Here is a 27310-nt window from a genome sequence, read left to right as displayed (position 1 = left end):
TGTGTGTTGTGTGTCTGTATGTATGTGTGTGTGTTGTGTGTCTGTGTGTTGTGTGTCTGTGTCTCTGTGTCTGTGTGTGTGTATATGTCTGTGTGTGTGTCTGTGGCTATGTGTGGCTGTGTGTGTGTTGTGTCTCTGTGTGTGTCTGTGTGTGTGTATATGTCTGTGTGTTGTGTGTCTGTATGTATGTGTATGTGTTGTGTGTCTGTGTGTTGTGTGTCTGTGTCTCTGTGTGTGTGTCTCTGTGTGTGTGTATATGTCTGTGTGTGTGTCTGTGGCTGTGTGTGGCTGTGTGTGTGTGTCTCTGTGTGTGTGTTGTGTCTGTGTGTGTCTGTGTGTGTGTTGTGTCTCTGTGTGTGTGTATATGTCTGTGTGTTGTGTGTCTGTATGTATGTGTGTGTTGTGTGTCTGTGTGTTGTGTGTCTGTGTGTGTGTGTATATGTCTGTGTGTGTGTCTGTGGCTGTGTGTGGCTGTGTGTGTGTCTCTGTGTGTGTGTTGTGTCTGTGTGTGTCTGTGTGTGTGTTGTGTCTCTGTGTGTGTATATGTCTGTGTGTTGTGTGTCTGTATGTATGTGTGTATGTGTTGTGTCTGTGTGTGTGTATATGTCTGTGTGTGTGTGTGTGTGTCCGTGTGTGTGTGGTTTGCACCAGCTCTGTGTGTCTCTGTGTGTGTCTGTGTGTGTGTATATGTCTGTGTGTGTGTGTGTGTGTCTGTCTGTGTGTGTGAGTTTTTGCACCAGCTGCCCGAGGCCTCCGCCCCAGCGCCTTGTACCCTGCACTGCAGGATGCTCTCGGTGTAGCTGCTGCGGCTCAGAGACCATCCTGTTTCCAGCCCCTGTTGGGCACCACCCGCAGGGGGCAGCAGCTGGGGTGGGGCTGGGAGGAGCAGGTCATTTTCTGAGTCTCCCCCTGGGTGGGCTGGGCTGTGCGGAAGGCCTTCCAGACCTCGCCCCTTGGAGGTCCCCGCGGCCGCGCCCCTCAGGTGGGAGGTGCTCCCGGCGCCTGCCCCGCTCCTCCAGGCTCCGGCACCGCCTGGTCTTCCTCGGCTCCCTCAGCATCTGGTCCCGCAGAGAGGCTGCTTCTGGAGCTCACGGGCGCTCTTCTGTCCATACGAGGAGCTTGAGGTAGCCCTGCGCTCGAGGAGACGGAGCCAGACCTTCTCAGACCCGTGTCGGTCCTTCACAGAGGCCCGCTGGGGCTGCTTCCACCACCACGGAGTCGTCCGGCCATCTCCAGCCGCGGGTGACTGAGGCCTGCGGGACTGCTTGACGGTCACCGCCAGCCTGTAGGGCGGCAGCTTCCCCCGGGGGGGGAATGGGAGTTAATCCTTGGCAGTGGAAAGTGAGAGTAACGCCAACGTCAGTAATTAGCGAATAGACCAGCGTTCACAGTTTTTGGAAAATTTGGATCCTGCCACTAAAAAGGATATTTCTTTTCCTCTTTTGGGGGGCGGGGGCGGCACAGCATGGCTTGAGGGCTCTTAGTTCCCCGACCAGGGATCGAACCTGTGCCCCCACAGTGGAAGCATGGCGTCTCAACCACCGGGCAAGTCCCTTTTTTTACTCTTAAAAGCCTGTGTTCATGTAGAGAGGGTAGCTGTGTTAAATAAAACACTCAAAAAAGCCTAGAAATCCACCACACTGTAAGTTGTCCACAGGTGATGGAGAGATGGGGTTTGACTTTGTAAAAATGACGGCATGTTGCCCATACGTTCTGAACTAGCTCCGTGTTTCTTCTGTGACACCTGCCCTCGCTGTTGATGAGAACTTTTATTTCCTGTGTCTTTACAGTTTGTCGGTTGCGAGATGGCAAAACAGAAGAGAAAAGAGAGCGAAGTGGCAGAGAAAAAGAGCAAAAAACTGAAGAAGGTGTCGGCTGTGGAGACGCCAGCGGCGTGCGCGGCCCCGCCGGGCCCCGGGACGGCCCCTGCCGAGGTGGGTGCAGCGGGCACGGCACGCTGGCCTCGCCTGTCTCCGGACCTGGGAGGGCACTCGGTGGTCATGTGGCTGGTGTCGGGGTGGACAGTCCCCGGCAGACATGCTCGGTGCAGATGCAGCCGTGGGACCGTCAGAGCTGCAGGAGCCTGCAGGGCAGAGCCACGGAGCTGTGCCGTTTTCCGCCTCCAGACCTCGGGGTGCTGGGGCTGCATGCAGCTGGGCCTTGAGGCCCTCGCACGGGGACGGGGCCCTGGCCCGGGGGTCTGTGTTTGTTTGGAGGCTACATCTAAACGTGTTCTGAATCCGCTCAGAAACGTGTCTTGTCTAAAGCTGCTGCTGCTACCCCCAGGCTCTGAGTGTGACTTTTCTCTGTGCTGAGCTGACTCTGATCCAGTGCGGTGTTGATCAGATGGCATCAGTTGTCACAGGTCCTGAGGAGTCATTCGACAGGAAGTGACAGTTGATAGGCCTCTCTCGCCCGCGTGGCGGGTGAGGGTGCCCACTGGGGCAGGCCCAAGCAGCCTCCGGCCCTTGGGTCACCCGCGAGAGCGCCCAGGGACCACAAGGAGGGCAGCGTCGTCGGCACTGCCCCGCAACGTGTCGGGTGATTTGGGGCCCTTGATCAGCCACTTGGCAGGTCCTAGTCCGGTCTTTCTGGGAGGAGGCGGTGGAAGCCCGGCCTGGCGGGTTGGGGGGTGCTGGGCTTGCTCGCTCTGGGGAGCCGTGTCTCCAGCTCTGCCTTTGTTTCAAGCCCGGGCCGTGCGCAAGTCTGGGAGTTGGGGCACGCAGCCGCCCTGCGTGTGCAGTGAGGGCGGCGACGCCGTGTGAGGGGCCGGGCCTTGTGCAGGACTGTCGGGACCCCAGGGCGCCGTCCTCTGGGCAGCTCTGTGTCCTGGGGAGGCACGCCCGCACCTCCCTCCACGGTGGGTGGGCAGGTGCAGGTGCTGAGGGAGGGGCCTCTGGGTCGGGGTTGTCTCAGCTGTCCCTGCCCTGAGTCAAGGTGAAAGCCAGGCCGGCACTCGGGACCCCACCGTCCCGGGTGCCCCTTTCCCCGCCTTTTCCCTGGTGCCCACCTGGCCAGGGCGCCCCCGTGCCCGCAGGCTGCGCTCAGCTGGGGGGCCGCGTGCCTGGCCCTGCGTCTGCTCCCACCTAGGCTCGCGGCCAGGCCCGCGTCCCCAGGGCCCAGCCTCGCCGTCCGCGCCTTCTCTGCCGCTGGAGCCCAGCTTTGCCAGCGCTTCTTGGTGTCCAGACCCCCGATGGAGCCTGGGCTTTTACAGCTGTTCCAGCTCCCATTCGGGGTCCGGCCCCGAATCCCTGCGGAACCTCAGGACGCGTGGGTTTCTCCGGCCTCTTCCAGGACACAGTGCTGATGCTTCTAGTCTCTGAAATGAGTGCCACACTGTCGCCCTCATGACACGTGATTGTGTTGAGATTTCCAGCCCTTGGTGGTCTCTGCTTGCCGGCTGCTTGTCACTAGCAGCACCCGCGGAGCAGCCCGAGTTTGTGGTAAATATGCGTGCACGGTATGTCGCTCGGTCGTGTCCAGCTCTGCGGCCCCGTGGACTGCAGCCTGCCAGGTTCCTCTGTCCATGGGATTCTCCAGGCAAGAACGCTGGAGTGGGTTGCCATGCCCTCCTCCAGGGGATTTTCCCCACCCAGGGATCAAACCCGCATTTCTTACATTTCCTGTGTTGGCAGGCAGGTTCTTTACCACTAAGTATGGCACAGTTTACAATTTCTACCTAAGACCAATAATGATTCTTAAATTCAGGTGATTTTTTAAGAAGTGATCGTTTTTTTGTTAAGTGCTTGTTGATTGAAAGAAATTTGGAAAACAAAAGCGGGGAGAAGCTTCCAGCAGCCGAGCGCAGGGTCCCGGTGGGCCATGCTCTGCAGTTCCCTCCTTGGCCCCTGGGGCACTGGGGAGGGGGTGTCTTGGGCGGCCCCCCTGGCTCAGGGCTGGTCTCCAGGGTCGTCCTCCGAGGAGACGGATGCTGCTTCCTGGAGACCACATCCTGGTTCTGCTCATCAACATGCTTCTTTGCCCGCTGGGCCTCTGGTTCTCGTGGGAAGCCGGGGAGCTGCCGGGCCCCGCCTTTTTAAAGGAGGGACCCCCTCCATCTGTGCGGCGTGGGTGGCGGGAGCCTGTGGAAAAGTACTGCCCCGCCTGCCCCCGCCGGGAGCCCGAGGAGCCGCTGTGCTGCCGGAAGTGCCGTCCGGGGACCCACGGGTGCCTGCAGTCACTTCCCACAGCACGGCCCCTGAGCTCCGGCTGTCCCTGGCGCGTCCCCTTCTCTGTCCCCACTGCCCTGCTGTGTCGGTCCACAGTCGTGATGTCTCTGCAGCTGGGCCCGTCTGCTTCTCAGTCCTGGCTGGCACAGGTCACCATATTGACCCATGGCATAGGGGAGCGGGGCTCATGGCCATGGGTGCCCCCAGCCCCAGGGCATGGGGGAGCGGGGCCTATGGCCACGGGTGCCCCCAGCCCCAGGGCATGGGGGAGCGGGGCCCATGGCCACGGGGTGCCCCCAGCCCCAGGGCATAGGGGAGCGGGGCCCATGGCCACGGGTGCCCCCAGCCCCAGGGCATAGGGGAGCGGGACCTATGGCCGCGGGTGCCCCCAGCCCCAGGGCATAGGGGAGCGGGACCCATGGCCACGGGTGCCCCCAGCCCTGTGCTGGGTCTCCCAGGTGGGGCGCTGCCCCGGCCACTTCCTGGTCCTCCTGGAGGGGCTCGTGATGTAAATGCTTCGCAGGTCTTTCTATTCCAAGGGTGGTGCTTGAGTCACGGGTCCTGGGGTTGGTCCATCTGCCCATCTCGTAGCTTCTTAACTCTCCCTGTGAGCTGGGCGGATAGCCCCTTCCAGACGGGGCTCCGACTTGACAGGCAGGAGGACGCATCCAGGCAGCATGACGTGCGCGGAGATGAGGGGTCTCCAGGCCACGGCTCCCCCACGCTGGGGAGATACCAGCGCAGACCCTGAGCCACATGGCTGGGGGGACGCCCCAGGGCAGCTGTCACCCTGAAGCCAGTGCCGGCCTGCCACCGGGTCGGGGGCACCTACGCTGCGCTGGTCGCTTCCCCCTGCGTCTCGACAGGCTGCCTGGGGACAGGGTCGGGCCCTGTGGGCCGTCAGCCCCGCCCTCTGCTCTGATCTCACCAAGACGAGTTCTTTATGTCTGCAAAGCCTGTTTCCATTGACAGAAGCGCCTTGACCTTGGGTTCTCGGGGCCTGAGGGGCCAGGGCAGAGGTGTGGGGCGTTGCTGGCCTCACAAGGGGGCTGGCCGGAGAGGCTGGGTCCTGGGCACGGTCCCCAGGGGGCTGGGGCAGGGAGAGGCCTCACCGGGGTCCCTGACTGAGGCGGCGCTGCCCACCCTGCCCTGGCTCTGGGCAGCGCCGTGCAGGTGGTGTGTCCACCCACTGGCCCTCCACCTGCGTGGCTGTCAGGGGTGGGGAGGCCCCCCTGTGCTCATAGCGCGCTCTGTGTGCCACCTAGCACAGGCCCCGCTGACAGGTGATGGGGCAGCGGGCTCCTGTGACCTCCCGTGTGCTTGGGGGGACGAAGGCAAAGCGGGGCCTCTTGGCTCCTTCCTTTTAACCTGGAAGAATCGGACAGGAATTCTGTGGGCATGAAGCCCACGCGTGCTTCATAAAACCATCGAGTGAGGCTGTGAACTTCCTGAAGCCTTGAGAATTTGCTCAGGAAAGTGACTTCATACCAATGGTATTTGCCTCAAGGAACGCCGCTGGTCTGGCGGCGGACTTGTGGTTGTCGAGTGCGGGTGAGGGGCTGCTGGTCTGTTTTCTTAGCAGCAGCTCGCTCTCCCACTGTTCTTGTCTCCAGCTTTGTGAGCACAGAGCGCTTGGTGGTCAGCCGCTGGGGGCTGTGAACCGTGGGCTTCCGGAGCTGAGAGGGTTCCGGGCCTCGGACCCTCAGGGCGGCCCCTGCCCCGGGTCTCCTTGCCCCTGGACTCAGCGCACACTGCGGAGCCGCTCCACACCGAGGTCTCGACACGCGGACCGTGGCCGGTTCGGGGCTGCTCTGGACGTGATGTGTACAGGGGCCGCTGCTCCTCTCCTAGGACCGGGAAGGACCTACGGAGGCGTGTCTGCGCGTCTGCGGCCCGCCCGTCGTGTGCAGGGTCTCCGGGCCGCGTGCTTGCCAGCACTTGCCGCTGTCCTCAGTGTTTGCAGCCTTGGCCTCTCCTGGGGGTGCAGTTGGTTTAAAGCAGCTTTATTGGGGTGTTGACAGAGTAGACCGCATGTTTCTTCATTTTCCAGTCTTACTGAGAGTGGTCCATTCACGTGCACCCAGCTCGGCCTGAGAGCCGGGCGCTTGCGCTGCGTGTGCACATGTACCCCTCCCGTCCTTCCCCGCCGCGGCCCATCACTGGACAGTGCCTGGCGCGCCTGTGCTATCTGGGCAGCAGGGCCTTGCCCGTCCTGCTCTGTGGGAGCCCGCGGGCCTGCCCAGCCTGCCCTCCTGCCGGCCCCTTGGCCCCGCAGGTCTGCTCTCCGTCTGTGAGTCTCTGCTTCACAGCTGAGTTTGCGTCGTTTTAGGCTCCACGTGGGAGTGATACACCTTGACCCTTGTCCTTCTCTGGCTTCGCGTAATACGATCGTCTCCAGGTCCAGCTACGTTACTGCCGGTGGCGCCATGTCCTCCTTTCTGTGGCTGAGCAGTATTCCACTACGGCGCTCATGGTACAGAGCCTGCCTGCCAATGCAGGTTCCACCCCTGGGTTGGGAAGGTCCCCTGGAGAAGGAAACGGCAGCCCACTCCAGTGCTCTTGCCTGGAGGATCCCATGGACAGAGGAGCCTGGCGGGCTGCAGCCCGTGGGGTCGCGGAGCCGCGCGCGCCTGAGGACGGAGCCGCGTTGCACGTGCGTCCGCGCCGCCCCTGTCTGCTCGTCTCCTGCCGGGCGCTACAGTCGGCTGCTTGTCTCAGCTGCTGTAAACGGCGCTGCAGTGGACGCTGTGGGGCCTACATCTTTTCAGATTAGGTTTTTCCGGACACATGCCCGGAAGTGGACTTGCTGGAACATACCCCAGCTCTGATTTTAGTTTGAGGACCCTCCACGCTGTTCTCCGTGGGGGCTGCACCAGGTTACACTCCCGCCATGTGGGAGGGTACCCTCTTGTCCACACCCGCTCCAGTACTCACTGTTCCTGGGTTTGTCGGCGGCGGCCATTCTGAGCGGTGTGCGCTGGTGCCTCAGTGGCCTGAGGTCGCGTCGGAAGCTGCAGAAACGGGGGGCACGAATGCCCCGTGTCCAGTCTGCCCTGTTGATGCCAAGCTGTGGTGTCACGCCCGGGAGTGGCGTCGGTGCCGCCCAGGAGCGCGCTCAGACGCTGCTGGCTATGCACGTGTGTGTGCGTGTGTTCTGCGCAGTGTGACCGCAGGTGTCACGACCCAGCCCTGCTGTGACCAGCGGCTCCCAGGGCCACAGGGAAGACTGTCTGCAGTCCTGGCTTTCACTGCTGCGGTGCTGGGAGCGTCCACGAGTGCGTGTTCCTATCTCGGGGGAAACACCAGGATGTGGCTGCTGGTCCTGTGGGTCACGCATGGGCTGTGGTTCAGGCCGCCGCCCCCTCCTTGCCCCTGTGGTCCATTGTTGGCAGGGGGCCCGGGCCGGGGCCTGGGGCCGGCTTCTTCACGTCTTCCAGCGTTTGCCATCTCTCGGTGCTCACGTTGATGAGGACGCCCTGACTTGTCCCAGGAGCGAGCAGACTCTTGCTTTTCCAGGCTTGGAGATACGAATGCTGCTGTCTTTATTAAGTCTTGGAACTGCCGGGCAGGTGTGTGGCGCACCTTCTTGGCCTGCTGGCAGCGCCATCTGCTGCGTCCATGCTAGACGCGGCCCTTGCCGTGCCTGCAGTGTGACTGCGGGCCGTTTTCCAGGGCGTCTTTGGGGCTGTGCCCCAGGGCCCGCGGTCTGTTAGTAGGCTGGCTGTGAGCTGTGGGCCTGCGTCTCTGGGCTTTCTAGGTCCGTTGTTGCCTCTGGGCCTTAGGGTGGAGCTGGAAGCCGTCCGGTGCCCCCCAGCCCTGGGCCTCTGCCCTCGTCCCCAGCCCCATGCCCGCCATCCCCATGCGGTGTCTAAAGCTCAAATTGCTGCTCCATCAGCGGAGCTGTGTGTGTGAGCTCTGCGTCCTCGGGGTCAGCAGAAAATAACTCAGCAAAACGTAATTTTAAAACAGCAGTGTTTATTATTTTTCCTGAGTTATACGTGGACAAGTGGATAAAAAAGGAAAAGGAAATAGAAACGTGCAGGAGCCCTGCCCACCCAGGGGCTGCGGCTGGCACCGGGCTGGCACGGCGCCCTGCGTGGACGCTCTATCTTCTCCGCATGTGGGGCGCCGCGGCACCACGCCTTTCAGGGTCCCTAGTGCGATGCGAGAAGGCCACGCGTCATTGTTGCAATTTCAGTTTCTTTGCTTCCTGCCTTGAGCGGCCCCTGGCTTCTTTCTTGCGAGCTGCCTGGGTGTTTTTACCGGCTCTGTTGCACAGCTCACCATCTCTGTATAGATTTGAGAAAACACCTCTGCTGAGAGTGCTTTGTCCTAAGAGTTCAGATTTTTTTCCAGCCGAGTTATTTGTATGGCTTTGGGCCTTAGACAGCCCCACGGCTGGCCACCCAGCCTCCCCGACGTGTACTGGCCCTCTGGTGCCCGGGTCAGTATGGGAAGAGGGTTCTCCTGTGAGCACCGGCTGCTCGCTTGCTGTAAGACCTGGAGGACCCCCAGCCCCAGCACTGGAACGTGGCCCGTTCCGTCCCCTCCAGCGGCCTGTGTCCGCGGCCAGTGTGCCTGAGACCCGGCTCCGCCCCACCGCTGCTCACTGGGTTCAGCTTCCTGCAGACCAGGCGGGGGGCTGCCTGGAGGGGCTCTGCGGGGGCGTCTGGGTGAGCAGCTCGGCCTCTGGGCCTGCCCCCTTCTCCCCGGAGCGGCCTCTTGCCGCCGCCGCACCGTCTTCCCTGCGGCGGAGGGCGTCCTGGATCTGGCCACTCCCGCCCAGCCTGCGCACCCGGCACCTTTCCTGCCGACCGCGCGCCTCCCGACTGCGGTCCGGTCCGTCCGCGGGCCCAGCCCCGCTCCCTGCAGTGTGAGCAGAACCCAGCCTGAGCCTGTTAAATTCCAGCCTCTGTCTGCCTGCCCCTCCAGCCGTGGGCGGCCAAGACTGGGCGCAGAGCCATCCTCTCCCTCAGCTCAGACCTGGGACACGGAGGGGCTCGAAGGACCTGGGGGCTCCTCCTGGCGGGTCCGGGTCACCCGCTGGTGCCCAGAGGTGCCTCAGGGCCTGGCCCCGTCCGTCCCTGCAGGCCCACTGCCCCTCAGCACCCCTGTGTCTCAAGCCGTGGAGAGCAGAGCCCGTCGTCCCAGGAGGGGCTGCTGTGCCTGCCTTCTGAATAAACAGCATCAGAATCATCAAGGGAAGTTTCAAAGGGCCCAGTTCTGCCCTTCTGCCCCAGCACTTCCCCTCTCGGTCCCGCCGAGGTGTATCTGACAGGCTGTGTATCCTGTCCTTTCTGACATCACCCTTGATGTAACCTTTAAAGGCAAAGCCCCCCACCCTTTATCGGCCCGCTGGGCCTGGCCTGCTCCCATCCCCGTGTGGATGCTGTGGCCGTGAGGCGTGTGGAACGTGCGCAGGCCACCCTGCCTCAGGAGGGCCCCTCCCTGTGCCGTGCTCCTGGAGGCCCCAGCCTGTCCCCTACCCTCGCCCTGGGGCCCACTTTCCTGGGGTCTGCTGTGCCCGGGCTTTGGGAGGGGGCCGCGGTCCCTTCCTGAACTTGGACGTCACCATGACCCCCAGCCGTCTGTGACCTGGGGGTTTTGAAGCTTGAAGGGAGCTTTGCTCGAGGGTGCTTGTTTGGGACGAGGTGTGTCACCGCGCCCGACGTGTCCATAGAGCAGAAGGTGGGGGCAGGGGAACACCCCGTCCTGTAGTCTCTGCCGAGACCACCTCCACGTCCCCGCTCGTGGGGAGCCACTTGGCTTATTGTTCTCGAGAGTTGACGTCACGTTTGTTTCAGGAAGCCAGCTTCATTAGAAGGGTCACTCCTAACTATAGTGGCCTATCAGACAATGTACTTGAGAAAGTTCTCTAATTTTAGGTCTGAAATGCCAAAATGGACAGATGAGGCCCAATATTTGTTCAGTCTTTCAAAAGTATTTTCGCAGTGGAATGAAAAGAGCTCCCAGGACGGAGCACTCACAGCTGGGAAAACAGTTGCTGCTTTGAAGACGGTTTTCCCAGGCACAGGGCTCACGTCTCCCGCTGCGAGGGGCAGAGATGGCGTCTGGTGTCAGCGGAGGGCTCCTGGCTGAGGCCAGCCCGTCTGAGCTGGGCCGCCCCTGGGGAGCGTGCCTTGAGGAACTTGGAGCTCGTCCTGCAGATGCACACCTGAGGCAGCAGGACGCACCTGCACGTCCGCAGGCCCCTGTCTCCAGGTGTCCATTGAGGGGGCACACCACGTCCCTGAGGCCGCTGCCTCCAGGTGCCCATGGTGGGGGGGCACACCTGCACGTCCACAGGCCCCGGCCTCCAGATGTTCATCGGGGGGGCGCACCTGCATGTCCGCAGGCCCCAGCCTCCAGGTGTCAACCCACTGAGTTTTTGCTCAGAAGCTATGTGTTAAAAGGCAAGTGGGGTTGAGGTCTTGGCTCCCCAGTGACCACCGGGTTTGGCTCTGCCTTTGAGTCCCAAGCCTTTGCTGGCCCGGCCCGTTCTTCAGGGCTGAGAACGGTGGCCACCAAAGCCGGACACCTCCACCCAGCAGCCCTCCTGGCCTGGTGGTGCAAGGCAGCTGGAGTCAGGCTCCACCTGGTGCGGGGCAGGGGTGGAAGTGTGTGATGGGTGTGCCTGGGTCTGGGGTAAGTGTCTCGGTGCCAGGACCCGGGGCTCAGCACGCAGGACATAGACTGAGGCTTAGCGACAGGTGTATCAGGGTTCAGGCCAACCGCTGTGACACCGAGCCCCCACAACGCAGAGCCTGAACGAGAGAGGGCTCTCACAGCAGAGCGGACGGCTCGGGCCGCCTGCAGCAGCTCCCTGGCCGCTCAGGCTGCAAGGCTGGGCCTCTTGGCATCTTCATCCGGTTCTCCCTCCCCAACCCAGGCCCCCGGCTGCTTTTTTTTTCCCTAAGATTTTTTGGATGGGGACCACTTTATTTTTTGGAGAAGGCAATGGCACCCCACTCAAGTACTCTTGCCTGGAAACTCCCATGGACAGAGGAGCCTGGTGGGCTGCAGTCCATGGGATCGCTAGAGTCAGACACGACTGAGCAACTTCACTTTCACTTTTCACTTTCTTGCACTGGAGAAGGAAATGGCAACCCACTCCAGTGTTCTTGCCTGGAGAATCCCAGGGACGGGGGAGCCTGGTGGGCTGCCGTCTCTGGGGTCGCAGAGTTGGACACGACTGAAGCGGCTCAGCAGCACTTTAAGTCTTTATTGGATTTGTTACGATGGTGCTTCTGCTTCTGGTTTTTTGGCCACGAGGCATGCGGGGTGATAGTTCCCCGAGCAGGGATCGAACGTGACCCCCCAGCCCCCATCAGGAGCACAGAGCCTTGACCACTGGGCGGCCAGGGAGGTCTCTTCCCGCTTCCCATGGGCGTTTCCCAGCCAGGCCCTGGGCTGGCAAGGCTCTGGCGGATCCCGCTCCGCCACTCTCCTCCCCTGTCGCAGGCGTCCCGGGACATTGGTCTGGAAGGCCCGTTCTTCCCGATTTTCCCCGCTTTTGAGGGGCAGTTTTTGCGGGTGTTGCTCCAGGTGGAGGTTGTCGGGCTGTCCGGCAGGGTGGCAGCCTCCTGGGCAATCTCACTGACTTCCTTAGCCGTGTGTGTGGGCGCGCGACCCTCCTGCTGACTCCGTGGAGAAGTGGGTTCAGCGGGCGGGCGGCGGGGCGGGGGTGAAACCTGTAGGTGGAGACAGTGGCCGCCATGGTCTTCCTCCTCTCTGGGTGGTTGGCACTGTCCCGCCAGCTGCAGAGGGAGCGTCCTGAGCAGGGCTGAACCTCCTGTCCGGTTGCCCGTGGCAGCTGGTCGTGCCCTCCCTGAGAGAGCCCGAGGCTCCTGGGGCAGGGGTGGCAGCACGGCCAGTCCCTGGACAGACGAGGACGGCGCCCTTGCAGTGACTGGACTCTCCCGGGACCCCCTGGCAGCTGATTTCTTGCGATAAGTTCAGGGTGGCTTCACCCCCTGACGAGGCGGAGGGTCGCGGGCCAGGGCTCACTCCGCTTTTGCTGTGTTTCTTTAGCCTGTAAACCCCTTGTTCCTGGAAGAGATCCCCGCCCTCTGGACAAGGGCAAAATCCAGCCCCACTCAGAGCAGCTGGCTCTCTGAGAGCACTGAATTGGGTGTTTCTGGTGAGGCTGCGGCGGAGCCCATGGGCACGGGGACCGCCCGGGACGGAAGGGCCTTTCCCGGGCTCTCCAGCCGCGTGGAGCTGCGTCAGCCTCGGTGCCGCCTCCCCTGTCTTCCGGCCCCACGGCCCTTCCCTGTGGGCTTGCTGGTGGGTGCAGGCCTTAGAACGTGCCACAGGGCACGGTGGGCTCAGGGACTCACGTGCCCTTGACCCAGAGGCTGGTGGGCACTCGGTGGGCAGCGGGGCTGGGCCGGCGACTCTGCCTCCCACTGTTCTTGATGCGGTGTTCAGAGGCCTTCGAGACCTGAGCGGAGGCGCTTCTGTGCAGCTGCCCTGCCCTCTCAGGTGCCCACTCTGCGCACACGTGCCCTCCACACCCATCAGGTGCCCACACCCAGCACGCACACACCAGACCACACGCCCCGTGCTCACCCCCAGCACACAGCACACCACACGCCCCGTGCTCACCCCCAGCACACACAGCACACCACACGCCCCGTGCTCACACCCAGCATGCAGATCACACCACATGCCCCGTGCTCACACCCAGCATGCACACCACACCACACACCCTGTGCTCACACCCAGCACACAGCACACCACAGGCCCCGTGCTCACCCCCAACACACACACTCCACACCACACGCCCCGTGCTCACCCCCAACACACACACTCCACACCACACGCCCCGTGCTCACACCCAGTATGCATACCAAACCATATGCCCCGTGCTCACCCCCAGCACGCAGATCACACCACATGCCCCGTGCTCACACCCAGCACACACACTCCATACCACACGCCCCGTGCTCACACCCAGCACGCAGATCACACCACATGCCCCGTGCTCACACCCAGCACACACTCCATACCACATGCCCCGTGCTCACACCCAGCACGCACACTCCATACCACATGCCCAGTGCTCACACCCAGCACGCACACTCCACACCACACGCCCCGTGCTCACACCCAGTATGCATACCAAACCATATGCCCCGTGCTCACCCCCAGCACGCAGATCACACCACATGCCCCGTGCTCACACCCAGCACGCACACTCCATACCACACGCCCCGTGCTCACACCCAGCACGCAGATCACACCACATGCCCCGTGCTCACACCCAGCACACACTCCATACCACATGCCCCGTGCTCACACCCAGCACGCACACTCCATACCACATGCCCAGTGCTCACACCCAGCACGCACACTCCACACCACACGGCCCGTGCTCACACCCAGCACGCACAGCACGCCCCATGCCCCGTGCTCACTGCTGCCACAGATGCTGGGCCAAAGTCCAGCCCCAGTTCCCACCCCCCATGGCTCTGCGCCCACCCTTCCTTCTCCCCGTCTGCTTCTGTCGCAGCAGCTCTGCCTTGGGACTGAATCAGCGCTTCACTAATGTGCTTGATTCCTGATGGTGAGGATCGTCTCAGGGTTTCTCCCCCACACCCGTGGGGTAAAGGGCCAGCCAGGGGGTGGTTTAGGTACCCAGCTTTCCCTCCGATGGGGTGGGTGCACAGCCCAGCTTCTACTGACGTGAGTGCCACCCTCCTGCCCCAGGGGCGCGGGCCTGGGTGGGAGGTGGGTTACAGAGCCCCAGGCCTCTGGGAGGTCACACTGGGTGCCGAGCCGGCCTTTGGGCCAGCCGCTCCCCGCCGCTGGGCTCCTGGCGGGCCGTGAGGAGCCTTGCTGCCTGGGCGAGCAGGGGTGCCAGGAAATAGCAAAGCCATCGGGCACCTTGCTTTCATCTTGCGCCTCTCGTGCCAGAAAGGTCAGATCAGCCTCTGCTGTCAGGCGCTCTAGAGGGCGGTGTGAGCGCCAGGCTCTTGGGTGAAAAGGGGCTCAAGAGCACGAGTCTGGGAAGAGCCCTTCGGCGAAGTCGGGGTCTCTGCCTGTACCTGCCCTTCAGACTCTGGAGGCTGCCCACGCACCTCCTGGGTTTGCTGGAGGGGCCGGGACAGGCCTGGCTCTCTAACACCTGTCTCCCCGCCCCTGCCCCCAACCCCAGCTGCGACAAGAGCAGGTGAGCACCCTGCCCCGGGGCTCCTCCTGCGATGGGGACTTGCCAGGGTCGGGGGCTCGATAAGAGCGCTCACCTGCTCAGACGGGTGCTCACAGGGGAAGCAAGCCTCAGTGGGGCCTGAGTCGCTGGAGACGCCTGGTGAACGCAGGTACTTGCTCAGGACAAAGGCTCTCTTCTGGAGGTTTGCACCCATGAGAACTGTTAGAACTAAAGCTGGCTCATCTCCTGTCACCTAAACGTTGTCCAGCGTTCCCCTCTGAAGGCCCCTCCGAGAAGCTTATCCTGGTACCCAGGGTGTGCAACGTGTGTGGGGTGCCCTCCACGTGCTGGGGGCATCCAGGGCTCAGACAGCGTCATCTGGCCAGGGGGCTGGCCTCCTGACATGGGGTGTTCCTCTTGTGAGGAAGGGGTGGCTCTGCGGCTGAGTCTGAGTGCCCCCGTCCCCCGCAGGGAACCCGTTAGATGGATAAGTCAGAGGCATTGGCGACAGTTTTATTGACAAAAGGCTGAACAGCCCCAGACTTGTTAGATCTTCTTTCTTATATTTTAGCAAGAAGGGTCTCTGTCTACGTCGCCACTGTCCACTCACCGTTTCAGAGGCAGGCTCTTCACACACCTGCTGCGCCCCACCCTTCAGGAGGTGCAGAGATGCTGTGCACAGAGGTGCCCCCAGGTGTGGAGGGAGGCGTGGGGGCCTGGTGCACACCCGCCGTGGAGCGCGCCCCACACCTCCAGCTCGCGTCAGCCGTGAGAGTTCTGTCCCCGACATGGCGGGTTCACGGCACATCTGCCTGGAAACAAGGCTGCTTCATCCCAGTGACCTCCTTCTGCTCTCCTTGGGGGCTTCAGAGGCGTCTGCCCCGGGCCCAGCGTGTGCCGGAGGCAGGGGACGGCTCTGTGGGAGCAGCCGGTGGACAGATGCCCCAGGGCCGCATGGGGCGCGCCGTCCACTCCTGCGGCCCCTACACGGTGCTGCTGAGCTTCACCTCGGCCTGTTCTGCGCCGTCCGGGACCATGGCCTTCAGGGCCGCGTGGCAGAGGCGGTTCAAGGCCGACAGGCCGGTTTTCTGCTCCAGGTAGAGCCGCAGCTTGTCGCGGAAGGTCTCCCCGAGGAAGCTGTAGATGAGCGGGTTGAGGCAGCTGTTGGAGAAGGCGGCCAGGTTGACCACGTGGCCGGCCAGCGGGTGGGCGTGGCGCGGGGAGCGCTGGCAGGGCGCGGCCCCGGGCGGCGCGCGCTGGAGCAGGTGCACGCTGATGAAGACGTTCTCGGGCAGCCAGCACACGAAGAAGACCAGCACCACGGCCAGGATCATGCGCAGCGCCTTCTGCCTCCGCGGGCGCAGGCCGCGGTGCCGCTGCGCGCTCACCAGCACGCGCACGATGAGCGAGTAGCAGAGGCCGATGACCGCGAAGGGCAGCACGAAGCCCAGCGTGACCTCCAGCCACTGCACCTCCCGCACGTCCGCGAAGCAGAAGCACGCGTCCTCGCGGTGCTGCAGGTGGACGGCCGTGAAGGGCACCAGCGTGGCGGACACGGAGGCCAGCCAGATGAGGCCGCAGCTCAGCCGCGCGCGGGGCTTGGTGCGGAGCGGGCCGCAGCGCACGGCCTTGGCCAGGGCCAGGTAGCGGTCGAAGCTCATCCAGGTGAGGAAGAAGACGCTGCTGTACATGTTGACCTGCAGAAAGAGCGACATGAAGGTGCAGAGCGCGGCGAGGCCGTAGTACTGCTCGTCCAGGTTGAACACCTCGATGAGCGAGTCTGCCACCAGGATGAGGTCTGCGGCCGCCAGGTTGATGAAGTACAGGTCGGGGATGGTCATCTTCTCCCGGAAGCGGATGTTCACCACCAGGATGAGCAGGTTGCCCACGAAGCCGATGGGGAAGAGGAAGACGGTGTACAGGCAGGAGAGGAAGAGCCCGATGGCGTACTGCTGCCGCTCCGAGAGCGCCGCCGAGCCGTTGGCCAGCGCGCGCGGCAGCTCCAGCCCTGCGGCAGTGCCGTTGTAGGCGCCCGTCGGCAGCTCCATGTCGAGCCGGGGCCCCGGGGGCGGCGGCCTCTCAGGATGCGCTGCGCGGCTCCCGGAAGCCCGTGCTGAGCAGGAAGCGCATCTTGAGAGAGGGGTGGTGCTCCTGGAAGTGAGCCAGGCGACCGTGAGGCCAGAGCGGGTCCCTGGGCACCTGTGCAGCCAGAGGCTGCGCCCTCACTCTGGGGCACCTGGGAAGCGAGAGCAGAGGGTCAGCGGGCGCCAGGGTGCGCCGGCGCGGGGGAGCACACACGCGTGGGTGGGCTGGGTGTGTCCCCTCGGCCCGGAGGGTGGCCAGCCCTGAGCTGGAGCAGGGGAGTCACACACAGGTAACACACACCCGGGTTCTCCCGAGGCTCCAGGGCCCTGGGCCTGAGGCCCGCCAGAGACAGCTCTGGAGGGAGCAGGGCGGGGTGTCTTGGTGGGGGGTGGGGAGCCTTAGGAGGATGAGAGGGGAAAGGTGACTCTCTGGAAGAGTGGACCCAGCGCACGCCAAGGGTGCAGCCGGCTTTGCTCTTCAGCTGCACAGGTGCAGGGACCCAGTGGTCCTGGCCAATCCTGAGTTCGGGTGCTGAACGTGAAGTTGTTTTCATAACGTGAAATGGAAAAAAGTGGTCATTGTTTCAGGACCTAAATTTTAAAATTTGTCTTAGTTTTGTCGGTTATTGTAAAACTAGATGTATCTCCTTCCTGCTGCGTGCGGCCTAGAAGCGCTGTGACCAGGAGGCTGGGAGGGAAACCCTCCTGGACCTCTGCTTTTGCCAGTCCTGCCCTGGTGGCCGCCAGCGCCCAGCTGGACGCAGGCTCTGCTCATGTGCTCCCTGAGCCTCTGGGCAGGGCCTGGGGTAGCAGGGCATCCCGGGCTGGGGTGGGGGGGCAGGCGGCCAGGCAGCTGGGCGGGAGGGAGGAGCCCTAGCAACCGGCCTCACCTGCAGATGGTTGGGACTCGCTTCCAAAGTGTTGCCAAAGCAACAGACACTTCCCGAGCAAGCGCTTGAAAGCACCGTTAAAAACAAGGAAAGCAAAGAGATGCATCAGGACCCGCGAGTCAGTTACTTTACAAAGACTCGGTAGCCCCTGCTTCTGGGGCTGACACACTGATCTTACTGGTGGCTCCGTGCTCTCTATCCGTCTCTGGTCGGTAATCCCAATTTGAACCAGATAAACGCCACTGTTCTGGGATCCCATCTGTAATGTTTAGAGCCTCTGTTTTTAAACTTCTTTGTAAAAGCTGCTTAAGAGTATTTGCTTTGCTCTTTTAATGTGGGGATTTGGGAGGTTGTGGGCTGATCTCCGGAAGTTCAAGGCCAGCAGAGCCGTGGGGCACACCCGGCCTCCGCAGTGCTCTCCTGCCCTTCTTTCCCGAGTGCTCTCCCATCCTCGGCCGTTGCTGCTGTTTCTGTGCTAGTCTTGAGAAAAGACAGGCGTGAGTCTTAACTGCTACACACTGTGCTCATGAAAGTTGGCCACGAATTTACAGATAGAAAGGTGAGTGTTAGACAGTGGGGCCGTGTCTTGTCTCAGATTGCCACCGCTTGTCCAGATCTAGGAAAACGAGCCGCGTTCTTGTGAGATCTCTCGTGCTGAGTGGCTCAGCCGCGTCTGACTCTGTGCAACCCCGGGGACTGTAGCCCGCCAGACTCTTCTGTTCATGGGATTTTCCAGGCAAGAACACTGGAGTGGGCTGCCATTTCCTTTTCCAGGGAGATCTATTAGCTATGTGTCCTACATATTAAATTAATCTCAGGCTGGTGGGCATCCTCACTGAAGGAGAAAGGAAAGTGCCAGCCGTCAGAGGACAAAAACCGTTCACCATCCCCGCTGTCCTGTGATAGAAAAAGAACCTTCCCGCTGAGCCTCCGTACTGAAGTCCCAGTGGGGGCGCCCGGGCCGTCCACATGGGCCTGGCCGCTGTTCACCACCCCAGGCGAGCCCGCCCCGCCCAGCTGCCTGCCCCCTTACCTGTGCTGCCTCTGGCCACCCGACGTGCGTTGCCCTGAGCGGACCTGTCCCGCCCCTGGGAGCGGAGCTCAGCCAGCCTCCTGATGTCTCCCAGCAGTGATTCTGGACTGGGGTGGAATCAGGGCCTTTGCAGGGCTCCAGCGAGGAGCGGGGAGGAGCAGGAAGCGCGGCCCTCAGCCAGCCTGCCCGCCGCCCTCCGGCCAGGCCTGCCCCTGGCGGCTGCAGGCTTTATAGGCGCAGCGGCCTTCCGCAAGCCCGCCTGTAACCCCCTCAGTGCCGGTCTCCTCCTCGCCCTGCGGCACTGAGCTGGGCCCCACCACCCGTCTTCCTGGAAGTTTGCAGTTGGGCTGGCTTTTCTCCACCTGCTGATACAAACTTTCCTTTTTAACTTTGAAGGGACTGTAAGTGGGGCTTGTTTATCTTTCAGAGAATAACTATCCTTCTGTGTCGCAGTTTACATATTGCTGCTTGTTTTAGCAAGAGACTGCCTTTACGACTAGCCACTAAATTTCCTTAGAGAGTAGCGGGTGAATTATGCATAGAGAATGTAACCTACGAATCTCTCAAGACATTTGTAGACAGAAATGCAGACCCAGCGAGCAGTGGGGGGGCAGGTGAGTTCCAGGCTGGGCAGCGTTTCCTGTTGGAGAGGAGCCAGCTCAGCCTCACCACCCCCGCCCCCACCCACCCGACTCCTCCAGAGCCCCTGGAGGGCTCGCCCTGCGGCTGCTGCAGAAAACCCCTCTTCCTGCCACGACCCCCGCTCTGCCGCCTGACCCGTCCCAGTGCTGACCGAGCTTGCGCTCCACCTGCTGGCGGCTGGGAGAGGCTGGCAGAGCCGCCCCAGCGTCTGGGTGCGCAGCTCTGGGGCAAGGATCCCCAGGCGTGAGTTCTGCAGTTGTCATCAACACTGCATTTTAACCCATGTCATATCTTCCTCTTGGTGTGTGGTCTTTTCTTTTTTTTTTTTTACCTTTTGGGGTTTTTTTGAAGCTGTACGACTGAAGTCTGAGTGGTCTTTGGATGACGGACGAATGAGGCGGACTGCTGCAGTGAGCGCCTTGGGGCGGCGGGTGCTTCCCACGAGCGGAGGGCTGCTGACGGCGGGAGTGTGGATGCGAGTGGGTCCCCAGCCCCGCGCTGCCTGCCGCATCCTGTGATGAGCTCCACGGCGTTAGAGTGATGCTGACTTGACATCCTTCAGGTGCATGTTTTAGGAGAGGTTCCTTTTCAGCAGCTTCCCAGGTGGCGCTAAAGTTGAAGAACCCGCCTGACAGTACAGTAGATGTGGGTTCGATTCCTGGGTCGGGAAGATCCCCTGGAGGAGGGCACGGTAACCCGCTCCAGTGTTCTTGCCTGGAGAAGCTCACGGACAGAGGAGCCTGGCAGGCTGCAGTCCACGGGGTCACAAAGAGTCAGACACGACTGAGCAACTTAGCAGGCACGCACCTATTTTCAGCAGAATACTGTGAACTTTTTATGGAAAAATCTGATATTCAGGGTTTTTCCCAGCTCTGCTTCTGATAGGCTCGCCTTTTAAAGGATGGCCCAATAACATGGATGGGGTTGATCTGATCTTAGACCTAATTTTGGCCAGCTGCACACAGGATGGTTTCCGCACTAGAAACGCTGGAGACGCCATCTTGAGGGAATGAGTCATGAGAAAGTGCAGCTTCCTCTGGAGTTAAACAAATAAAGCGCGAATTCAGGCCCCGAAATAGCCGAGCCGCGCCCCTGCCGCACAGCCGCTCCCTCCTGGCGGGAACGCAGCCTTCAGCCCCACCGGTGCGACCTGAGCACGACATCCCGACACCCAGTGTGTCCCGAGCTCACCCAGGGCCGTGACCCGGGCTTCGGGCTCACCATCGGGAATGAGCTGGGGCTGCCACGCCACAGGCCTCGTGTTCCTGTGGCTGCGAATGGGTAGGCGTCTCCCCTCCTGCCGCTGCTGAGTGTGAGGGCCCGGCCCTGCGTGAGAGGCATCAGGCCCGTCGGTATTCTGCGGGCGGGCCTCCTGTGAGGCGTGGGGAGCGTCTGTAACCGTGAACACCCAGCCTTGAACGGGCGCTTCCTCGGTGCTCGCGGCGCGGCCGGCCCGCTGCACTGAGGGGCAGAGCTGCACAGCTGAGCGCGCACCTGGACGCGATGAGCGCTGAGCGCGCACCTGGACGCGATGAGCGCTGAGCGCGCACCTGGACGCGATGAGGGCTGTGCGCGCACCTGGACGCGATGAGCGCTGAGCGCGCACCTGGACGCGATGAGGGCTGTGCGCGCACCTGGACGCGATGAGCGCTGAGCGCGCACCTGGACGCGATGAGCGCTGTGCGCGCACCTGGACGCGATGAGGGCTGTGCGCGCGCGCTGGGCGGGGGAGGGCCGGGCTGCTCTGAGTCAGGGAGGCCTTTGGGCTCCACCCGGTTCTCGAGGTGGCTGGGCAGGCCTGGGAAGTGATGAGTCCCGGGAAGATTCAAGCCAGGTCGCACTGGAGCAGGGTGGGTACAGGAACCCCCAGGCCTCCACCGCCAGCATCCTCTGCACCTCCCCCCCCCCCCCGCGCTGACGTATGCACAGATGGACAAGTGCCCTTGAGTCCCGCCCTGCCGCGGGTGCGCCGGGGAGGGGTCCGCGGAAGGTTTCCCGGATGGGGCTCGAGCAAGTCCATTTCCAGCATCCTGCAGGTCTCACCCGGGCCTCTGCCTTTGGGGACCGGCGGCCGGAGGGCGAGTGGCTTGGGGGCAGGGTGTCACCGCCTTTGGACCCAGAAATTCTGACCCTGCGGCCTCTCTTCGGGGTGGGGGCTCTGAGTCCTAGAGGGAGGCCTTTAAATAACTCCGCAGGCGTAGGCTGCCGCGCGGGAAAATCACCTTGTTTCCATGTAAATATCCCGGCTCCTCAGACTTTTAAGTGGGGAGAGGACGCTGCTGTGTGTTCAGAGGAAATTGACGGCAATTAAGTTGGAAATTGTTTCCACCAAAGGCCGAAAGGCGGGCGGGGCAGAGGCGCGCGGTGGCCACAGGCCGCGCGTCGGTCCTCGTCCTCCTCTGCACCCGTGGGTTTGCCGTGGCTCTCCTCCTCGCAGTCTGTAGCTCTCGCGTGTGCCTGTCGCACGTGCCCGTACACACGTGTGTGACGCCGACGCCCTGCGTGCACGTTGCGTGGTGTGCATTTGCGTCGACGTGCTGTCTTTATTCTGACCCACAGTGAGCCGGGCCCGCGTCCTGACGCCAATGTGCGCTCCGCGCGTGGGGCCGGTGGTCTGTACCCGCTGGCTTCCGGCCCGTGTCTGGCTCCCTTGGTCCGAGAGCCGCGGCCATGCGCCATCGCCGGCGTGCTGAGGAAAGCCAGAATTAAGACGGACGACCAGACCGAGAGGAAGCGAGCTGGCCTGTCTCTTTAAGGCAAACTGGAGAAAAGGCCTCGTGAACGTCAAGGCCAGGTCGAAGGCCAGGTCGGAGGACAGCATCGGCAGGCGTCCTGACGTCCAGTCGCGCAGCATTCGGTGTTTCTGGCCCCGGGGCCTGTGCCGCGGTCTCTGCTCCGCGGCTGCGGCCGGTGGCTGTCACCCGGCTGAACCTGGCCGCCCAGCGCCTCCCGGCCTCCTCGGACCTGACGGAACAGCCCGAGGCCCGCTTCTTCCTGCGTCCCGGCTTCTGTCCGAGGCCGGGGCCTTCCTCGGGGCTAGAGGAGCCCCGGCTTCACCGCATCGTGTTTCTCGCTGCGCGGTGGGCTGTCTGATGGGAGGCCGTGGGGTCCACAGACGGGAGTTGGTGTCCTGGCCTGGCCAAGGTCACCTGAACTCAGGCCCCGGCGCCCCCTCTGCGTGGTGGATGCCGGAACAGCCCCTGCCCCAGGGTGGGCGCTGGGTGCTCTGCATCGTGTTCGGCTGGCCCGCAGGGGACATTCGCTCCCCTCCAGGGTGCAGGGCAGCGCTCTGCTCCCTCCTGGCCTCAGGCTTGTGAGAGTCTATGGCCTCAGCGACCTGCAGGCTCAGGTGGGGGCCCACCCCTCCCTTGGCCCTCTGGGTCCAGCCCGGGTGCCGTGTCCGCTACCTCATTCCCCGGTCTGGGGGACTGCCCGGTGCAGAGTGGTGGGTCCAGGGGCTCCAAGCCCCCCTCCCAGTGGGACCCTGGTGAACACACCTTACTGGTGACAGCCACCTCATTGGCGGGGCTGACCTCCCCTTCGAGCGAGTTTGGAAGGGTAACAGGAGACGCTGAGATGCTTTCAGGAAACCGCCCACAGTTCCCTGCGCCGCCTCCCACCCGCTCACTCCCCCCCCCTCGCTCTTCCCTTACTCTCCCCGCTCACTCCCCCCCACTCCCCCCAACCTGCTCACTCCCCCCCACTCCCCCCCCTCGCTCCTCCCTTACTCTCCCCGCTCACTCCCCCCCACTCCCCCCCACTCCCCCCAACCTGCTCACTCCCCCCCACTCCCCCCACTCGCTGGCTCCTCCCTTACTCTCCCCGCTCACTCCCCCCCACTCCCCCCCACTCCCCCCAACCTGCTCACTCCACCCCACTCCCCACCCCACTCCCACCAGCCTGGGCTCCACTGCCGCAGTGGTGGGCTCCCTGCCCCGCCCCCCAGGAGAAGCCAGGCAGAGAGGGGCGTGGCTCTCGGTGCTCCCGCAGGCAGACGCCTTGGCCACACTTTCTCCGTAGCTTTGCTCTGAGCTGAGGGGGCTTCCCTGTGGCTCATCTGGTAAAAGAATCCGCCTGCAATGCAGAACACCCCGGTCTGACTCCTGGGTTGGGAAGATCCTCTGGAAGAGAGAGAAGCTCCCACTCTAGTATCCTGGCCTGGAGAATCCAATGGACTGTATAGTCCACGGGGTCACAAAGAGTCGGGCACGATGGAGTGACTTTCGTTTTCACTGAGTTGGCTGCACGCTGGTGCAGGCCTGACCCCCCATGCTGAGCTGTGAGTCTCCAATGGCACCGGGTCACTGGTGTTTCAGGACATGCCCGTGGTGAGGTCCGTGGTCGGAGGGCATCTGCGCTTCAGCGCGACCCACCTTGGATGCCAGGCATCCTGGCCGCCCGGCGATGTGCCCCCCCAGGACTCGCAGCGCGGCCAGGCGGCTGCTGGAGCGCCGCGGGGTCCCTTCTGGGCCTGTTTTCCGGAGCCAGAGCTGCCGTCAGAACCTGCAGGTGCTTCCCACCTGCACATGCGCCTCCTCCTCTTGGGTGAGTTTTTACGGGCGGGCGGGCCGGTTCTCAGGGGAGCGCTGTCAGCATGTGAAGCCGACAGCGTCCTCCCACGTGGCTGTCCACCGGCCCGCCTGCCTGAACCCTCGCTCGGAGGCTCTCACGTGAGGCTCAGAGTTTCCTGAGGAGACGGGCCCCCTGGCTTATTCTGGTGCCAATTTCAGGCCAAGGACTGGGCCTTCTGGGCCCCCTCCCTCAGCCTTGCAAAAGGGCTGCCAAGGTCCAGCCTGGGTCCCCTGAGAGCTTCCGCAGCCCGGGCCCTGAGGATGTTGTGTTCCCTGCGTGGCTCTCTGCGGGGGCTCCAGAAATAGCCCTGAGGGGGTCTAGGAAGCCGGCCCTGCTCACCAGGACTGCTTCCTGGGGCTAGAAGGCTGTGGGGGGCGTGGGTGGGCGGCGTCCCGGCTTGCTGAGTTTTCTCCAGCTTCTTGGGGCCTGCCCTGCTTCCTTCCAGACCCGCGTCTGCGCGGGGGAGGCTCGCGTCCGGCCGGGGGCGCCCCCGAGTCCTGTGGACATCTCCGGGGGCGCTAGCTACCCACCGCCCCTCCCGTGGGCTCTTACCTCGGGTTTGGCTGACCGTCCTGAGCAGGAACCTTTGCGGTCCGCTTGCCGCGGTGGTTCTGCGTCCCCTCTGCTTGCCTGTAGGGGGCGCGCCCTCTCCGGCGAGTGCTTGTCACCGCGCTGCCCTTTGGCCTCCGCCCAGCTCAGATTCTACTACCCTCGCGGGCTGTGTTCTGGCGGGCCTCGGCACGCGGGGGTGTAACCTTGAGCCCACCAGCCTGCTGGCGTTGGGGGCACCCGGCGGCCTGGCCCATTGCTCTCGGCTGGCCCCTTTTCCCTTTTGTGCCCGCCAGCAGAACTGGCTTCTTAGGGCCTTGCTGCCTGCGGGTGTGTACACTGCGGGCCCCTGTGGGGGCCGAGGGCCCGGGTGAGGCACGTGTCCCCGTCCAGCTGCACGGCGGCAGAGCGGGGGAGGGGCGCGGGGGGGGGCGACGCGGCCCTGCACCCCCCGGCGGGCCGGGCCCTGGGGCTGCGGAGGCGGCAGGGCGGGCCGTGCGGTGCACACGGCGCAGCCCCTGCAGGCCCCGCCTGGGTGGGATAACGCCCGCGGTTGCCTTCCTGCCGGGCTCTGCTCCTCTGCCTAGCGGGCAGTGCGCTGCGTTACGTGAGGCGACTGGGGGTCAGAGCCTGCGCGTGGAGCCGGCTGCCTCCTGAGCGCCGCACCGCGTCTGTGGGTTCGGTGCCCCTGGGCCGTGCGTGTGCGCCGTGCAGCGCCCGGGGGCCGGGCGCGCCTCCACGGCCCGCCGTGGGGGCCTATCTTGTGAAGGCAGGATTTGCTGTGGCCTCCTCGGGAGTCGGCGCCGCGTGCTGGCAGCCGGCGCCTTGCGCGCAGGTGCAGGGCCGCGGCGGCCACCGGAGGGCGCTCCGCGAACACGCCCGCTCCGCGCCCGCGGTCACAGCCTCCCATTAGCCCGCTTGGAACCCGAATTCCATCGGCTTCCTGCCTCGTGGCTCTCGGGGCGGCGGGGGCGGGCTGTTTGGCAGTGCCCCCCCCCCCCATGGAACTGCTGGGAAACCTACACGCGGGAAGGAAGTGCCCAGCTCTGTGTCCCGCACGAGCAGTGGTGATGCAGGGCACGGCTCTGTGAGCGGCCCCCTGCCTCCCGGAGCCCTGGCCCCCGCAGGTGTGTGGGACCCACCCACCACCAGCCCCGCGGACACACCATGGGCCCTCGGACAGCTCGGGGTTTATCCGCGTCGGACTGAAGACCCGCGTGGTGCAGGGTCAGCGCTGACCACCAGAGGAGCCACGGTGTAGCCAGAAAGGCTGGAGTGTAACTCAGGAGGGGAAGACTTGCTTCGTTATGGCTGTGCGCTGTTTAGCTGACATGTCACACACCGCAAGAAACACATTAGAATCCAGAAATTGGCTAATAAATATCACGTAATTTAATCTTCAAAAGTGTGGGTGTTCTTTCCCCAGTTTCTAAGACACCTGCAGTAAATTCAGGCCATCTGGGCAGATGTAAGGGGTTAGAAACGAGAAGGCCCCCGCATTTCCCGCCTGATTTTAACTTCAAGAACTTGACGTGTAATTTAGCACCTTAACGACTTACTGGTTTGTCCTTTGTCAGGTCCTTTTTATAAAGAAACAAATGTTTCACTTTTTTAATTTTTTTAAAAAATCATTTGAGTCTTGGCTGCTGGGCCTTTGCTGCTGCACACAGGTTTTCCCCTAGCGTTGGAGAACAGGGCTACCCCCCGGTTGCGGTGCGTGGGCCCCTTGTCGTGGCGGCTTCTCTTGTGGGGCTTCAGTAGGCGCGGCGTGAGGGCTCAGGAATCCCGGCTTGCCGGTTGCAGAGCAGGCGCTCAATACCTGTGGCCAGGGACTCAGGGGCTCCGCAGCACGTGGGATCGTCCCGGACCAGGGACCGAACCCGTGTCCCCTGCGTTGCCAGGAGGATTCCTGCCTACTGTGCTACCAGGGAAACTCTGACTTCTTGATGACATCTGCCGCGATTGGTAAGAGACCCAGTTTCTTACAATAAGCTTTATAACGTTCATGAAATAAACCCAAGGCTAAACTCACCTCTGGGGATCCTGAGTAATGAAGCGTGGCACGGTGGGTGAGTTTGTCTGTTGACAAAAATAAGATCATTGAAACCCCAGTCAGGGATTTCCATGGTGGCCCAGTGGTTAAGACTCTGTGTCTCCAGTGCAGAGGCTGTGGGCTCCACCCGTGGCCGGGAACTAAGATCCTGCATGCCACACAGTCAGACTATATACATACTAACAGTTTAAAAAAAGGAAAAAAGGGCAGAGTGCCTGGTCTGCTTTGACATTTTCCAAATAGCTGCTCACTCTCTCTCAAATGCCTCAAGTCTATGCATGGCCATACAGCCCCGAACCTGCCTGATCTCATTGAAAAGGTTCAGAGTTCATTCAGTTTTTAAGCAACTGTGGCAGGGGTACTAGGAGTCAAACATACTAGGGCAGCAAGAAGTGACCCGGACTTCAGCCGACACCCATGGCAAGTGGACTGTTGTGGTGCTAGCGGCTGAGGCGAAGGCGGGCTCGCTCCCCGGGTTGGGGGCAGAGCGGGCTTCAGGGCGCAGCAGCAGCAGTGGTGGGGTCTGCTGCGCCTGAGACCCCGGCTCGTCCTCTGTCAGCAGTAGAGGTGGTCGCGGGACAGAAGCCTGCGGCTGCTACCGGATGACACCCTCCCCCCGGAGGTCCCCAGAGACCAGCCAGCTTTCAACCAAAGCCACTGAGAAACTGAAATAGAGTGACCTTAGGCCCCCTGCACTGTGTGGGGGAAACCAGCTGGGCTGAGGGGTGGGGGCCGTGGACAGAGATCTGGGCCCTGGGGGCTCCCCTTCTCCAAGGAGCCCCTGGTTCGGGGAAGAGCCGCTTCCCTCTGCTGGCTCCGGGACCCTGAGGAGGGCACTCATCGCCTCTCTGCATGGCCACTGCTGTCTGGGGACCCCTGTGGGGGGACGTGCTGAGGCAGCGGGGGGCACCGCCTGAGGCCCTGGGAATTTGAGGAGGGCTCCCCCCAGGCCCTGGGGCCCTGGAGCAGCCGGCGGGCATCTGTGCTCGTCACCGCCAGGAGCGCCCGGAGACCACCAGCTCCTGCTGCCCTGCCCCCCAAGGCTTACTGCAGCCCCCGAGTCCAGCGTGTCTGTAGCTCTGTGCAGGCCATCAGCCTGGAGGGCAGTCAGCCTGCAGGTAGAAGAGCATGCCGCTCGCTCTCTGGGCTCCACTTCCCAAGAGAC

General features: G+C 62.9%; 2 protein-coding genes across 3 annotated transcripts in view; one reads left to right on the top strand and one right to left on the bottom strand.

Annotated features, from left to right (window-relative positions):
- C3H7orf50 (chromosome 3 C7orf50 homolog) overlaps positions 1-27310 on the top strand; it is a 67102-nt gene that overhangs the window by 10782 nt on the left and 29010 nt on the right. For both annotated transcript variants that reach the window (XM_068968926.1, XM_068968925.1), the window contains exon 2: positions 1791-1934. In XM_068968926.1, the coding sequence (XP_068825027.1) occupies positions 1806-1934 (129 nt within the window). In that variant the 5' untranslated portion in view covers positions 1791-1805. The remainder of the gene's footprint in view (positions 1-1790; positions 1935-27310) is intronic.
- GPER1 (G protein-coupled estrogen receptor 1) lies at positions 15306-16370 on the bottom strand. The gene has a single exon (XM_068969111.1). It carries the CDS (start codon positions 16368-16370, stop codon positions 15306-15308), a length of 1065 nt encoding a protein of 354 aa, XP_068825212.1.

The sequence above is a fragment of the Capricornis sumatraensis genome, chromosome 3, assembly GCF_032405125.1.
Source record: "Capricornis sumatraensis isolate serow.1 chromosome 3, serow.2, whole genome shotgun sequence".
NCBI classification, from domain to species: Eukaryota; Metazoa; Chordata; class Mammalia; order Artiodactyla; family Bovidae; genus Capricornis; species Capricornis sumatraensis.
This window is presented reverse-complemented; position numbering and strand designations above follow the sequence as displayed.